The sequence below is a fragment of the Paramormyrops kingsleyae genome, chromosome 2, assembly GCF_048594095.1.
Source record: "Paramormyrops kingsleyae isolate MSU_618 chromosome 2, PKINGS_0.4, whole genome shotgun sequence".
Classification (NCBI taxonomy): Eukaryota; Metazoa; Chordata; class Actinopteri; order Osteoglossiformes; family Mormyridae; genus Paramormyrops; species Paramormyrops kingsleyae.
Window position 1 is genome coordinate 35,274,540 of NC_132798.1, and position 15,085 is coordinate 35,289,624.

Here is a 15,085-nt window from a genome sequence, read left to right on the forward strand (position 1 = left end):
TATTGTGATTGAAAAGATGGCAAATCACTTGGTCTCACAAACCAGACTGAAATAACCACAAACTGACCTTGTTGGACACAACTTGAATGCTGAATTTTAATTGGAATTAAAGGGTTTTAGATTTCTATTTGTGAATAAGTCCCCTAAACAAAAATCAACTAAAAAAGTTCCTGGTCTTTGTGATCATGCATATAATTACAGGCTCTTTAAATTTCAGTGGGGAACCTGCAATACAAGAATCCATAGCTTCTTTAGGTAAGCAGTGAACCAGCTGACCTGTCACTCCGTATTCAAATGATTTTATGTTGCTATGAATCACATCTAGGCAACTTGTTTGCAGCCAATATCAAAGTCATAAACAATAAGCTTCATAAACAGCATCTGGGGAACTAAACAGGAGACATGATTTCAAAGACCATAAAAACTGACAGGTGTTGAAAGGCAGGTAAACATTACTTTTAATAACCAAGGTAATGGGAAATATTCAAATGGATTTTGGTTATTTGTTTGTTTATTGTTGTCATGGTCCTGAGAGATGGGAGTGAATGGAGTACAGAAAAAGTTGCGATTAGGAAGAACACCTTGACATCTTTGTCACTAGTGCTTCCGACTTCCTTCTCCAACCAAGCTAGTGAGAGGACCAATTCACCACTTTCTCATAGTTTAGCCTGCTCCTTTATTCCAGCAAGTACACAGAAACACACACACTTTGTGAGGAGCTTACTGGAGTAACGGCAGACTTTCCAAACCAGTTTACAGCAGGGGAACATGTTAGCCTATCACACAGTGACCCCACTATTAGGGCAGCGAGTGAAGTCAGGCAAAGAATGAGGTGACCCCCTCCCATGTTTTTCGTAAACACTTACTGGTAACAAAATAGAGCAGCTAACCCCCCTTGTTTCTCAGGAGGGGATCCTGTCATTTCCTTTGTCCTAACTTCATTTTGGGGAGGAGGTTGTTGTGGGGGTGGGGGTGGATGGTGATCCTTCACTGCCCATCTTGGCTGCCAACACGACGGGGGGTCATTTACTTAAATATCCTTGCTTACCCAGGAATGCCAGCACTGACAAACCCTCTTGGATCCAAAGAATCACACCATATCACTGACAATAACATTAGGGTCTGTGTAGGATATAACCTACTTTTCCTGCACTCAAATGAAGTACAAATTAGGACGCACGTCTTTACAGCATTCTTACTTTAACTTATAACGTATAAACGATCACACGAAACATATATCCCTGCCTTCACTACATTAATAGCGCTGTATAGAGAGTTTAGTACTAGATTTTAGCAAAGTATTTTTCGGGCTCTAGGACCTAGTTGAATTTGAGAGGTAGGTCTTTTCGTCCGTTACGTCCATGCATGTAATCATTGATTGTGCCCATTGTGAAAAGTGCGATCCGCCATCTGTAGGTCCCTTGGGGGTAAGACGGCTGACATAGGCTTGCTTGCTTTCTATAGGATTAAATAAGTCTAAGGCAGATATTATTCAAATGATACAGTTATTTCCTCTAAGACAAGAAAGAAAAAAATCCCATCTTAGTCTTAAACAACTTTGATCACATCCAGTATTGGATATCATTTAGCTTTAATCAGTTACGTTTTGTGTTTATTTCAATACTATTATTTATTATTCTCACCTTTAAATCTATTTTTTTAGAAAATCATCCCATATATGTTGCACTGTATCAGTAGGTCACGATACTTTAGTAACAAGTGAATTTCAATTCTCAAAAGAAGAGCAAAAATAAGCAAAAAACAAGAACATTAAGCGAGATACAGCACAGTTGAGTATCTTTACTAAAAAAAGATAGTATGTCTGGCTACGTATGATATTATGCCATTTTTTTCGTCTGGTACCTTTTAATCATTCTTTAAGCATGTCAGTGCTACAACTGAGCTGACGGCGCTCCGTGGGTAAAAGTGTCTGCCTTCCCTAAAGCGTCGTCCCCCCCCCCCGGCGCCGCCGCTTCTGCCTTTCCCGCTGCTTTCGCCGCAGAGACGCGGGACGATCGGCGGGGGAGAGAAGCTGTCCGCAAGCCCTCAACGGCTTCATTTCGCCCCCAGACAGGGAAAAATCACATTCAAGAAGCCCGGAGAGTTTTACTGAACCACCTGGTGGATGAACTCATATGTTTAGAAGAATTTGCTTTGTGTTGGATGTCCGTGGGCGATATAAATAAAGTTCGTTAAGTTAGATTCTTCCTTTGAGAAGACTTACTAAATACAAGTTCTTAAAGGATATACATGGTATCGGGAAATATTTCATTCCAAGTAATTATGTTACAGCATTGAAGTAATTGGCGTAACGGAGATGCATCAGATCAATTGGTATTCTGGAAGGAAATCAGAAATTCGCTCAACGGTATTTATAGTGAGCAAATAGGCTTAAACTTAAAACTTAAAGCTATGTTTTGATGCGGTGCTGGGCTATGAGGTTAATGGACAATAAGGTGCAGTGATTGGAGATTTTAAAGCGTTAATACCGGCTAAAGGGAGCAGAAGAGCGCAGCAGTGCGGACTTCAGCACAGAGCATCAAGAAGGCAGATTGTTCGGTCGGGTCTCAGCTTCAGTGCACCGGCCACGGATGGTACCGAAGGTGGGCTTATCCGGCAGAGGAGGCTGTCAGAGACTCGGTGACCCTGCCCACTTCAGCAGCGGGAGCGGTGCGCATGACGCAAGCTGCCGGACTCCGCTGTAGAGGGAAATTTAAAAACCGGGTTGGGAGGCCGGTGCGCACTTGAAATACCGCACGGGTCTCGCCGTCAAAACCTGCAAACGTGATCGTCGCTAGCAGGTAAACCTTTTGCTATTTTTGCCCACTCCATAGACCAAAGACAGAAAGGTGGAAAGAGGAGCTCGTTGTGGAAATATTGCCGAATTTGGAGTTCAGGTGCCGTGTTCTGGTTAAGCAGAAGAAGACACTTGAAGAGACTGACAATATATTGTACAGATGATCACGGGGCAGAGACGTTCATTTTATTTGAAAACCAAATGTAAATAAAACATAGTTGTGAAACATACGGATCATATACATTTGGATCGTAAAATACCAATTAGCGTACTTATCCAGGGGAAGGCTGTGGGAAACCTGGAGAATCGCCCATGCATCACAGGAGCAAGGCAGGGGTGCACCCTGGACAGGGTGCCAGTTCATCAGATGATTCCTGGAAACGAGATGCCGTATAGAAAAAATATGGAAAGCAATTAACTGTTTGTGTTAGCTTGGTACTTTATACGATATTAGTTGATAAAACATTTTAAATGTTTAAGTGCTTATTTGATCAATGCGCCAGTTTGAATCTCGGGTTTATATACAGAACTTATGTTTCACGATATAGCTGTGAATGCTTTCACATTCAAGGTCATCGTCGAGTGATATATCTTTTACTATTTTTTGCTGAGTAGCATTTTATCAACTTCCGAAAACAGTCGCTCCCACAACTTATAAACTTATAGAGCAGTATATACATAGATACATAAAATACATAGAATCATTATGTTTTGCAATGCTACAAATCCATCTACTTTTTTTCAGGACATGATAGAAAGTAGAAACACGTCGAGGATGTCAGGAATAATCGGGCATTCGGGACATCATTCGTCAACACAGGACTACAGGTAAGGTTTTATTATACCGGGAAACGGCGCCGCAATGCACATCACGTACTGCAGTATTTATGTCGGTATCAAAAACTGTATTTTAAGGTTAATTGTCAACAAGTGTGAACTTCAAGCTTGTTTCGCGTTTTGGTGTATTACCTATACTTCGTTCATCATCCTTTATCTTTTTACGACTTAAAGCATATAGCCTAACGGATAAAACTTTACAGTAATCTTAATTATATGTATGAAGGGATCTTTTGTGTGTGTGTGTGTGTGTGTGTGTGTGTGTGTTGGGGGGGGGGGGGGGGGTGTGCTATGGGATATATACAAAACTCGGAGGATAAATGATTTTGGGTCAGAATGAATCTGTCAGATCCCATCAGGTCTGTTTACATTCCTGCTGTCGCCGCACCGACTGCTAGAGCCGCTTTCTCGGGTGGGTCTGCAGTGTGAGTTTTTCGGGGTCACTGGTGGGGGAAGTGGCCCCCAATTAGAAAAAAGACAAGGGAGAGGATGGGGAGGGGGCTTTACGAGTGCTAAACCGCTGGGAAAATTTGCCCGTCTGCTTTCATTAAAGGAGTGCGTGAAGGACTGCGACACGATACATGTTTTGCCTCTTTGAACAATGATCGTTTCGGTCCCTTGTATAATATATCTTTCACATGTTATCTCTGTAAATTTATAATTGCGTCCCATTAACTATAATACATTAGGCCTATTTAACAAACACAACTACAGATAGTGACATTTCAGATATGTAATTAAATATAATTTGTACAACGCTTAGGCCTATTTGTTTTTATTTCAATGAAAGTGTAAATTTCACGAATTTTCCACCAGGAACCCACATGCAGCCTATAGCCTACTTTACGCTAAAGCGATGACTGTATGAGATTTGTTTAGATATGTAGCCTATATAATATAATATATAACCTTTTATTTTAAGCTATTAATTGTTAATCAATAAAAACTAGCACGTAACAGACGCAGTAAGAGTAACAGTCGGTATAATGGACCTGCGCCCCTTCGTCTGTGCGCGTTTAGCGCCGGGATTGCGCGCCTTTAATAATGGGCATTTCTTTAGGCGCTATACCAGGTATTTTTTACAACTACCCAACTCTACAGAAACTACTAGAGAGTCGTTCAGAGCAGCTTTATTCATGGAACTTTTTGCTGTCATCGCCGTTTGACGTGACATGTAAAGGATATACATGTGGGGTGATAATCGACTGTCATCTTAAATAAGCGCTTTCTAAGATGTGCAGCTGGTGTCATTAACATGTTCCTTTAGAAATGTGGCGGTAGACGCTTTTTTGAGGCGCGTTCAAAGTCCTTATGGTGAGTTAGCGCCTTTACGTTATTGTGTTTATTGTATATCCGGTATGCATTTTGGATTTTTGGATATTTTTAAACCTGCCATGAACTTGTTTTAGAATAGACTTACATCATACTAAAATATTTAAATGCAGTGATGTATTGCGGACCCAAGTATGTATATTAATGTTAAATATATTTATTAGTTATTTTCTCTTTATTAAATTTAAGGATGTGGAAGAACTTATTACACTTTGATATTCATTATCAAATGACCGAGATAACATGTGAAAGAGTAGATACAGTTTGAATAAACTTTTAATGCCGATTTTGGGTGTGCATTAAAGGCCTATGATATGAATATGAAACATGGTTACTGAACATGAGGGAAAAAAGAACTCGGAGAGATTTATCTTTAAATGAAAATTAAGCTGATGCATTTTTGAAAAAGTCAGTGTTAAACTGACAATCACTACTATTTTACAGGGATTATGAAGTAATATAAGAGCATATAAACGGGATTTTAATGTGAACCGTGGTGTTTGATTTGGACACTGACAGGTGTAAATTTACCTACAGCTATTTGCCCTCATTCAGTGTTTCTATCAATGAGATCTTTGTACATCATATTCCATGGATTGTATGTAGTTATCAATAAATCAACTACAGTTACATAACAAGCCTTTCATACCCTACCAGTCCAGATCTGCTTCAAGTCTTTGATGGACAACATGAACATGAATTATTAAATATTATGGACAGTCGGGTAAAAGAAAAAGTCAAGCAAGTCATTACAACTGGTTAGTTCGATATAAATATGTAATATATTTTAGTAAATAAAATCACTCACATCAAACAGTTTTATCGTCATTCCTGCAGTAGATGGACTAAATGGGTAACGAACCTATTTGCCGGCACTTAAACTGACACCCATTAGCAAAGCTGTATTTCATGGGCCACATTTCCGTGAAATGAAAGCCTGCATTTTCAAATATGACATCTGTCGTCTTTTTTGTTTGGCTGAACCTTAGCAACAGCTGATATTGTATGGATCAGCATGTCATCAAAGGGGGACAAAATCAAAATTCAAAACTCAGACTACTGTCAGGAAAGGGAGGGGGGTAAAAGGGCAAATCTGCTTGTGGTATAAGTCAGTTTCTTAGTAACCCTTTTATGGGAGGCGTGACTGGCAATCCTCAGGCTTCGCCAGTGGAGCTGTGGCCCGCTTTTGGCTGAAACGGTGTAATTTATTTAGCGAGTGGCAGCATGAGCGATGCGGCTTGACCTACCACACCCCCACATCGGCCTTGTCTATTGCACCACTGGAAGCCAGGAGTGGGTAATGGGGGCCACAGAGGGAACGGGTAAGCAGATGGTGTCCTGTCTGTCCCCCTCGTGCGTGGACTGTCATTCCTGCAGATTAATGTAAGGGATGGTTGGAGGGGGGATATAAAACACCCGGAGACAATCAAAGGACAGCACAGACGAAACAATGGTGCCACGTGCCACCAGCCGCACTGTCGTTTGGGACACAATGGGTCATCATCTTTCATTAGGCAGGCCAACTGTTGCAAACAACATGTGCCCACTCCAGATTTCAAATGATTTTGGGCTACTGTTTACTTATGATTCAGCCAATGGTGAGAATGCACCGTGGTCACCTGATGGGGGTGGGTGGGGGCTTCTATAGTGCCTGAAAACCTGCAAAATAATGGAGTGGTGGGAGTTGTCATGGTAACCCTAATTATTGTACTCTTCCCGAGTAAGTGTATGCAAGGAGGGTTGGAGAGCCTTGAGAATTCTTGTTTTTACGAAAGGCTGCTATTTACAAAGGAAGTAAGAGCAGACCCCATACGGCTCGTACCATGGTCACAGAATAAAATCTTGAAAGAAACTGGGTGGATAGGAAAATGGTATGTTATTAGGAGAAAAAATTGATTTGTAGAGAAAGAAAATTAATTAAACCTGTTAATGTCAATAAAGTATATTCCTCACTATATTTGTAACTGTTGTACCAAGGATGTTTTGCTTTGAAGAGAGGTGATACACAAAGATTATGATACTGAAAAAATGAGGTGTTCCTTCAGGGTAGAGATATTTACAAATATTTGCACGAACATAACAGCAAGGGGCCATTACAGTGACCAAGTGTTTAACGCAGTTAAAGTTAATTTTGTTTGCCCGCTTATGTGAACTTGCCTTCAGCAAATGGCTTTTTGGCCTTGATCAGCTCCATACAGAGGCAAAGGGAAAAAAGACACGCAGTCCCATACAGAAATACAGACACAAGTGTTAATGCCATGTGGAAGCCGGGTGACGCAGAGCAGCACCTGTGCCCTGTTGTTGCCCAGTTATTCGTCGTACAGTTGGCAACATGCAGGCCGCTCGCTTACCTCAGCAGAGCCTCTGTCCGCAGGCTACTGACCACAGATCCGTCCCGGCTGAGTGAGGACGATCTCCCCGGAGACCTGCAGTCCCTGTCCTGGCTCACCTCTGTGGACGTGCCCCGGTTGCAGCAGATGGCCACGGGACGCCTGGAGCTGAGCTCGGGCCCGCAGAGCGTCCTGCTGGGACAGCACACAGGTGGGAGCCCAAACACCCAACATACAGCTGTTTTTAATAACTCTCGTCAGCTTCTAGAAAATTCTACTTGCATGTATACAGTGTTTGAACATTTTTATACGTGCAAAATAATTTCAAGCCACTGAAGCTTAATTAAATCAATTTACGTGGTCAAAAGCAGCAATTTACAAAGCATTGGGCTATTAAAGGAATGTGAGATAATTGTGAAATCTTAAGCATTAAAGAATTAAAAAATTAAATACCCATATCAGGGCAAGGAAATGACAATAGTCTTTGAAAGAGATTCCATCATAAATATTCATACTTAACCAGGAGACATGGACAATGTTTTTGTTCCAGTGAGTTTGTGTGAAGTTCATCCTGTCATTAACAAGGTTGTCTCTGGTTGTAGCTCACTTGACTGCTTCTGGGGGCCAGACCACGATCCACCTGCAGAGTAACATTCAGAACAACCTACTGGGAGTCAGCAGTCTTGGCACCCACAACATAAATGTAAGTGCCATTGGCCTTTTTGCGTGTGTTTCTTTCTGCATGAAGTAGACCACAGAAGATCTCATGACATGCCCCCCCCCTCCCTCAGATGACACATTACTCACTGAACGGAGAGTCCTCCCCGAGGTTCCAGTCCCCTGCCACAGTCTACCAGGCTTCATCACAGCAAGTATTCACTCTGGCACAGACTGGTCAGCAGGTAACACAATTCAACATATAGATCACAGCTATATGGAACTGCTTATGGATTGGTGGTCTACAAATATATTGCCAAAATATGGCAGATTTCATTATTGCAAGTCATTACATTCAATATCTCAATTTACCCTCCTTCACAGTATTCCTCTGCTGGTATTTATGGCAGCAGCTCATTCACCGGCCAGAGCCAGTTCAGCCAGACCCACCTGACATCTCATGGCAATCAAGAAATACAACCCAAGTCCTTTCCAAAACCCATCTACTCCTACAGGTAAACCCTCAGTGGGCTGTATACATCACCCAGGGGCGTAGGAACCAAGGGGAATGGGGGGGGATGTGTATCCTCCCAAAAATAGACCTTTACATTTAAATAATTTAGCTCTGTCCTCCCCAATATCAAACCCTCTCCCCATGCGTTTGACGTCAGCTCAATCTCAAGAATCATCCAGATTTTGGAGAGCCATGGATATTAAACAGATAACATTTAGGTATCTCCTCAGTTGTCTGATTGCTATGGCTCTGAAGAACAGCAAGACGGGCAGCCTCCCGGTCAGTGAGATCTACAGCTTCATGAAGGAGCACTTCCCCTACTTCAAGGTGAGCTTCTGCAAATGATTCTTTTTCAGAAGGGGAACCAGTGTCGGCACAAGGAAACATAGTTATAGCAAATCAACTAAAGGAGTGGCCTTGGTAAAAGATTTTGGAGCTAGTTAGCAGTTAGTTCAGTCAGGAGTACAAGCTTATCCAAATACTGTCTCAACTCAAGCAGTTAAGATTAAAAGCACGAAATGCCAATACAGCCTTGTTGGCCAAGACTTCCGTCACCTGATCGAGATATCCTTTTGTTCCATCAAATCATCCTCAGACTGCACCAGATGGCTGGAAGAATTCGGTGCGCCACAACCTGTCACTGAACAAGTGTTTTGAGAAGGTGGAGAACAAGCTGAGTGGCTCATCGCGCAAGGGCTGCCTGTGGGCCCTGAACCCCGCCAAGATCGACAAGATGGAGGAGGAGATGCAGAAGTGGAAGCGCAAGGACCTGCCAGCCATACGCCGTAGCATGGCCAACCCGGGTAGGCAAGGAGCCTTATGGGGGACAGCAGTGGGCGGCAAGTTAGAGGGAAGCTCAGGACAGGCAAGCTGGGGCTCAGTCAGTCCCAGATGGTATGAACAGGATCAAACTGTATAAATGAGTAAAGCATGCCTGCTACGAAACCTTGAATCAGTTTATAAGCCATTGTCATCACTCAGCATGTCAAAAGTGTCTTTACAACAAGGGTAGGTATACAGTGTCCATTCAGGCCCGTAGTCTATGGTCCTGGCCTCTTTGGGACAGGATTCAAGTTCATTTGGTGCAGAATATGTATAAGTCAAGTGCTACTAAAGGGCAGCCTGTTCCTCTCATGGAAGAGAGATCCCATCCTTCCTTTGAGAGCTGCTTAGTAATCAAACATCTTCTTGCTGCTTTCCCAGATGAGTTGGACAAGCTGATAACAGATCGGCCAGAGAGCTGCCGGCGGAAGCTGTGCGATGGGGGAGTGACCAGGATGTCCAGCTGCCTGGCCGGCCTGGCGCTCCCGATCCAGCTGCAGCCTCAGCCGGTGATGACCCTGTCCCTGCAGTGTCTCCCGCTGCACCACCAGCCGTCGGCTCAGGCCCGACCGGCTCCCAGCTCGCCCGCACTCGCCCAGACGCCCCCACACCACACCCCCGACATGTCACACAGCCCCATTGCCCAGCATCATGGGAAGCTGGCTCACGATTACCACAACCTTCATGTAGATGTGAGCACTGAGGTGGACGGCCTGGATCCCAGTATCATGGATTTTGCCTTACAAGGTGGGTCTCTGCACTTATCACTCATTGGAAACATATAGTAGAACTGTAGCTCAATAAACAGCGAGACAGACAGACATGCCACCAGAAATACATGACCTGTTTTTCCACAGGGAACTTATGGGAGGACATGAAGGACGAAAGCTTCAACCTGGAGACGCTGGACGCTTTTAGCAACTCCCCGCTACGGCTGTCTGACTGTGAGCTTGCCGTGCCCAGCCTCACAGCTCTGTCCAGCGAAGGCAGCCCGTCCTTCTCGGACCTGCAGGTGACAGGCCTGTACGCCACCTACCCCGCCATGGAGAGTGTGTCAGCGCAGTACATGGGCGCACAGGGTAGCAGCAAGCCCATAGCCCTGCACTAGCTTAGGCAAGCTTTACTGGCAGCATAACTGCATGAACAAAGTGGGGGAGAGAAACTAAATCACTATAGTAGCAAAACTCATCTTGAATCCAACTCCACCAACGGTACCAACAAATTTTGACTGACTTCAAGAGCTGCTGTTTTCCCTCACATTCTTCTTTAGTTCTCTACTCTACAGTGCACAGCTACTCAGTTTGTGGCATTACAGAGTCACTGAAACGAGTCGTCGACCATAAACGAGATACTCATCCAGAGAGACTCATTTCTTTTTAAAACCACATTACTTTGTAAATATGAATTCTTAGCAGTAAAAAGGCTGCATCAGTTTAGCTGACTAACATCAAAGACAGTAGAAGCGGGAAAAAAAAATATTCCTGTGGATTTCTTTTACCTCAATGAAATGTTAGCATTAATGATGGTACTTTTATGTGCTTTTACCTGTGCTAGACAGTATTACTGTGTTGTATGTGTTTATTTATGACTTGTAAATGTGAGAGACGCCAGTGAAGCACTGTGTACATTTGTAACAGCCGTGATGGCTCTCCCTGCAACAAAAAATGACATTAATTTATAATATCAAGAATGCAAGAGTTTGAGTGTTTACACCACATGCACCACCCAAAGCGATGACTTGTGCAGATATTCTGTTAAATGGCTTTTTTTTTTTTTTTTTTTTATAACGGGCAGCTTAATCTGCACCGTGATCCAAAGCCTCTGCGATGGTGTCTGCTTACACAGCTCATATCATAAACACTAACAGAGGGGTAGCTGTGACGTTTCAGCAGCACAAACATCATAAAATGTACTTAATTTCACACATAAGCGTTTTGACATTTATACCATTTTGTATGTTAGAGTGCTACTAAACCAGTTTAAAAACTAAAGTACTAAAGACAAAAAATTTCTATTCATAAATACAACAAAATCTTAACTTTGTGAACTTTTTAAAAATGCACTTGTATCCCGTTGTTGATTAAACTGGATTGACAACACAGCAGTAAAGCCTTTTTCGGTTACCAATGAGGCTTCGGTCTGATGATTCACTCACAGCTGGTGAGACCTTTCAACAGACGTTTTATTTAAAAATAGCTTTTCATAATATAAATTTTAATTCCATACAGGAGTAGGCCAGACACACTGTATTCACATAACAGCACTTGCAGTAATAATATCTACTGAGATCCTCAAAGAAACTGCTCACACTACAGAGGGCATTTGCTTCAGATAAATGCATCTTAACGAGGCACACTGCTTAAGTTACACAGGGTAGCATGCAAACACACACTTGGTAATGTGCAGCTCTATGAAACAGTGTCAAATATAACCTTTCAGTGTCATTCAGATTGAAATGGTAAGATGCCACACTGCAGAACCAACTACAGCCTTTGTGAGTCACACTCATACAATCAGGCAAATATCTCCTCCCCAAGTAAGGAGACTAGTTATGAACGTTAAATCATACTGATGTTTAACCCCCACCCCCATGAAGAACAGGCACTATGTATGGATTCCCCTAGCCATTTAAGTGTTAGACGAAAAAAACAAGCACCCCCCCCCCCCCCCACAAAAGGAGAGGAGTGTCTTGTAAATAAAACAGTCAACACATGTTGAAAATAAAGACAGTGAAATGTGAAATAACGCCATTTTAATACCTGTTACAAGACCGATAAAGAACTTTCATGCTTTGGTGGGGCTGATTTGGGGCGTTTCGGAATGGGAAGAGAGAGAAGTGAACCTGGGTGCATTGTTTAACTTAAAAAGCGAGTGGTCAAGTGTTTAGGCACTGTGCGCTAGGAGGACAGGGAATTCTCTTTGTGCGCAGTTACAGGTGGTGGTCACATGGTGACAGCAAAACCCTGAGAAAAACTTTTCAGTAGTAAGCAGGCAGTCGAAGGTCAGAGTCTCTGCCCTTTGATATGCGTGGCCCTCAGTCCAAAAAAAACACTGGCTTTGTTTTGTCGGATACTGGAAGAGGATGGGAGATGGCACAGTGCTGAGCGGAGTTCAGAGGTCAACTGCTGGCTGTGCTGTCCATGGTGGCCAGCAGGTGGGAGATCTTGGCCCTCTGGGAAGATGTGATGTTCTGGCTCATATGGATGATGCAGTCCATGGCCACCTCAGGGTTCGCCTGCACCAGGCTAAGGATGCACAGAGAAAACAGGCCTTAGGTGACAGGTACAAAACATTAGAAAATGTCAGATCATAAGTCACTCATCACCAAATTCTAACACAATACTTGTATAGGAGGGTTGCAAAAGTATTGTGCAATTGACCTGCGCAGCCAACTTGGTGCATTGTCCATCATAGTAATGGAGTAGTCTTGCACATGAATGCAAGCAAGTTGGGTCAAGTAGGGCTTCACTTTCACACCAATCATATTCAGTACCCTGCATGTAGTGACGCAAAAACGGTATGTATAACATTAAAACTAAAGTAAAATTAAATAAGAGCTAACAATATAAAGATTAACTGATATCACTGGATGTGACCCATACACATTAAAAGCATCATTGTTGCGAGCCACACGCTGTAGGATAACTTTAATTATCCGTTTTTTGTTGTTGTGGGTAATTCTGTGCCTTTATTTCTGGATGGGTACAAGAACATTTTGGTGTATTCATGGGTAAGAAAAGGTATAAATCACATGCTTATTATTTATCATCAATTTTTAATTATTGTTTATCGTTCTTATTTTTGTCATGTAATTGTAACAATAAGCCAGTACTCTGTTTTGTGTGATAATGTTAACATTACTCTGCTGTGCCTTTTGCCATTGTCATTACAACAAATCTGGTTTGATCACATAAGTGAATGTAATTTAAAGGTAAATTGCAAATGCGGTATTGTGGCTTTCATTTGGCTGAAGGGACTGTGAGTCATTTTTTTTTTTGCGTTCCTCTCTTGGCGCCCAGGCTCCTCTCGTCACACTGCTGCATCCCATATTCACTGTTGAGGCCCAGTCTATGTTGCCTCTGCCATAGTAGCTGGTTTACCTAATGTGAAAGGGTAAGATTGGCCATTAGGATAACGCTTCCACGTTGTACACATTCGGTTTTATGTCATCAGCTTACCTCCCATAAATTACATGCCACAAAAAGCCATAAAATTACTTGTATTCACATGAGGTTACATCAGTCACCACAAACATAAACAGAATGGGGATCATGACATACTGTAGCTTTAGCATGCTAATTAAAATGAAGCCAGCGTTCACCAGCTAACAAAGCCCAGCAATATCATCTACAGAAACAAATAGATGAAATAGTACGAATTTTAGCGTTATTCTTACCATTTACATAGGGATCTCCACAAGCACCAGCTCTGTTAAGGTTCTTCTCATTGACGTCTTCATCAGAGATGCTGTGTAGCCACTGTGGGCTCACCTGCTAGATAAAATGTCACCTCCCCTCTTTGGGTTTTAATTTTGGGAACCCTACAGGATCCTATATCTCCGTCATGAACTCTGTTGTTGCAGCTCAGAACAGTACACCTTACCAAGATGAACGCGGCAAAAGAGCGCGGACAGCACACACGAGGATCACAGACCAGGCGGGAAACACTGCACTGGTGTGGCAGATGATGCCTCTTTCTTGGTGTGAATGGTACAGTGTGACATCAAATGCAACCCTCCTATACATATACAGTGTTTATTAATTATACAGACTTTATGTCTGGTTATACATTTTCACCGAGATGTTCCGAGATAAATGTACAATCTTTCACCAGCGACTTGTGACCCATGACCCATGACCCCTGACCTGCGGATGTGCTTCAGAGCGTAGTCTCTCTTTAGGTACTTGATATTCTCCCTGATGGCAGAGCGCATTCCATCGTCCTCCGCCAGCTGTTTCTCTAGCCACTCCACCACCACCTGGTTATTGTCCCACAGGTAAGCCTGAAAACCACAGAGACTTTGGTGGTCACACACACTAGCCAACCAGACCCACACGATCATTTTCACTGTCACCATCCTCATTGTGACACAGTTCCAGACAAATGAATATTCATGTCTGGTTCCACTGCTAGAACGGGCTGCACAATTAATCATAAAAAACCACAATCTCATTTCTTAATTACAACGGTTCTTCTGCACATTGTATTACATCAGCTGGATCAAAATAAGCGTTTCTACTTTTCCCCAGAGTGTCTCAAGCATCCCATAATTCTGCACTCTCTTTAAATGGCACTTTTACACCACACCAGGTACTATACTTTTGGTACTTCATGACCACCAAAAGTACGGTACTTCAAGGTGTTGGTTTTCCACTGTCATAAAAACCGGTAATGGCACTGAATGATATCACAGCGAGAGGTGGAGTATTTTGTACTGAATTCGAATCATGGCTATAGTATATTATAGGGCTGGCCGATGTGTGATATTAATACCAACATCGCATGTTGTGCATGTGCAATTCTTACTTCGCCAGTCAACTAGATTAAGACCAGGCTTTTCTTTACTTTCAATCCTGTATACGGACATCGTAGCTCAGGGAGAATAAGTTTTGCTAAAACATTTTTTCTGTCATAGGAAAAAAAAACTTACATTTTGCAATTTTAATTATTATTCCTATTCAAGATTATCTAGTATATCTTTAAAAATCAGTTTAAAAGTTTACCAACGCTGCTTTTGCATTACAGCTGCATATGTTCTCTGAGACTATCATAATTATTTTCATCCATGCTGTTTAA

The 15,085-nt window shown here is 42.5% G+C and overlaps 2 protein-coding genes and 1 long non-coding RNA gene across 4 annotated transcripts in view; 1 reads left to right on the forward strand and 2 right to left on the reverse strand.

Moving 5' to 3' along the window:
• Positions 1-1,394: 1,394 nt before the first annotated feature.
• Positions 1,395-11,283, forward strand: foxn4 (forkhead box N4). Of its 2 annotated transcripts, none has more exons than XM_023833380.2 (10): positions 1,395-1,427; positions 3,543-3,625; positions 7,341-7,507; positions 7,899-7,999; positions 8,088-8,198; positions 8,338-8,468; positions 8,698-8,794; positions 9,063-9,270; positions 9,671-10,036; positions 10,147-11,283. In XM_023833380.2, exons 2-10 carry the CDS (start codon positions 3,546-3,548, stop codon positions 10,395-10,397), a joined length of 1,512 nt encoding a protein of 503 aa, XP_023689148.1. In that variant the 5' UTR covers positions 1,395-1,427; positions 3,543-3,545; the 3' UTR covers positions 10,398-11,283. The 2 variants fall into 2 exon arrangements, with proteins under 2 accessions (XP_023689148.1, XP_023689146.1); XM_023833378.2 differs by lacking the exon at positions 1,395-1,427 and adding an exon at positions 2,637-2,801.
• A 170-nt stretch (positions 11,284-11,453) lies between these two features.
• acacb (acetyl-CoA carboxylase beta) overlaps positions 11,454-15,085 on the reverse strand; it is a 39,458-nt gene continuing 35,826 nt past the window's right edge. Inside the window, exons 53-54 of the mRNA XM_023833370.2 lie at positions 14,155-14,291; positions 11,454-12,534 (exon numbers count right to left, since the gene is read on the reverse strand). Of these exons, the coding sequence (XP_023689138.2) occupies positions 12,408-12,534; positions 14,155-14,291 (264 nt within the window). The 3' untranslated portion in view covers positions 11,454-12,407. The remainder of the gene's footprint in view (positions 12,535-14,154; positions 14,292-15,085) is intronic.
• LOC111854896 (uncharacterized) lies at positions 13,213-14,148 on the reverse strand. The gene is made up of 2 exons (XR_002840772.2): positions 13,686-14,148; positions 13,213-13,389 (listed from the first exon to the last, which is right to left on the reverse strand). It is a non-coding gene; the product is annotated as an uncharacterized lncRNA (long non-coding RNA).

What these genes read in the sequence shown, in the direction of transcription:
- foxn4 (XM_023833380.2), top strand. Translation starts at nt 3,546, where the DNA reads ATGATAGAAAGTAGAAACACGTCGAGGATGTCAGGAATAATCGGGCAT. An exon ending in CCGTAGCATGGCCAACCCGG is followed by an intron (nt 9,271 to 9,670) that starts GTAGGCAAGGAG and finishes CTGCTTTCCCAG; the next exon opens with ATGAGTTGGACAAGCTGATA. An exon ending in CATGGATTTTGCCTTACAAG is followed by an intron (nt 10,037 to 10,146) that starts GTGGGTCTCTGC and finishes GTTTTTCCACAG; the next exon opens with GGAACTTATGGGAGGACATG.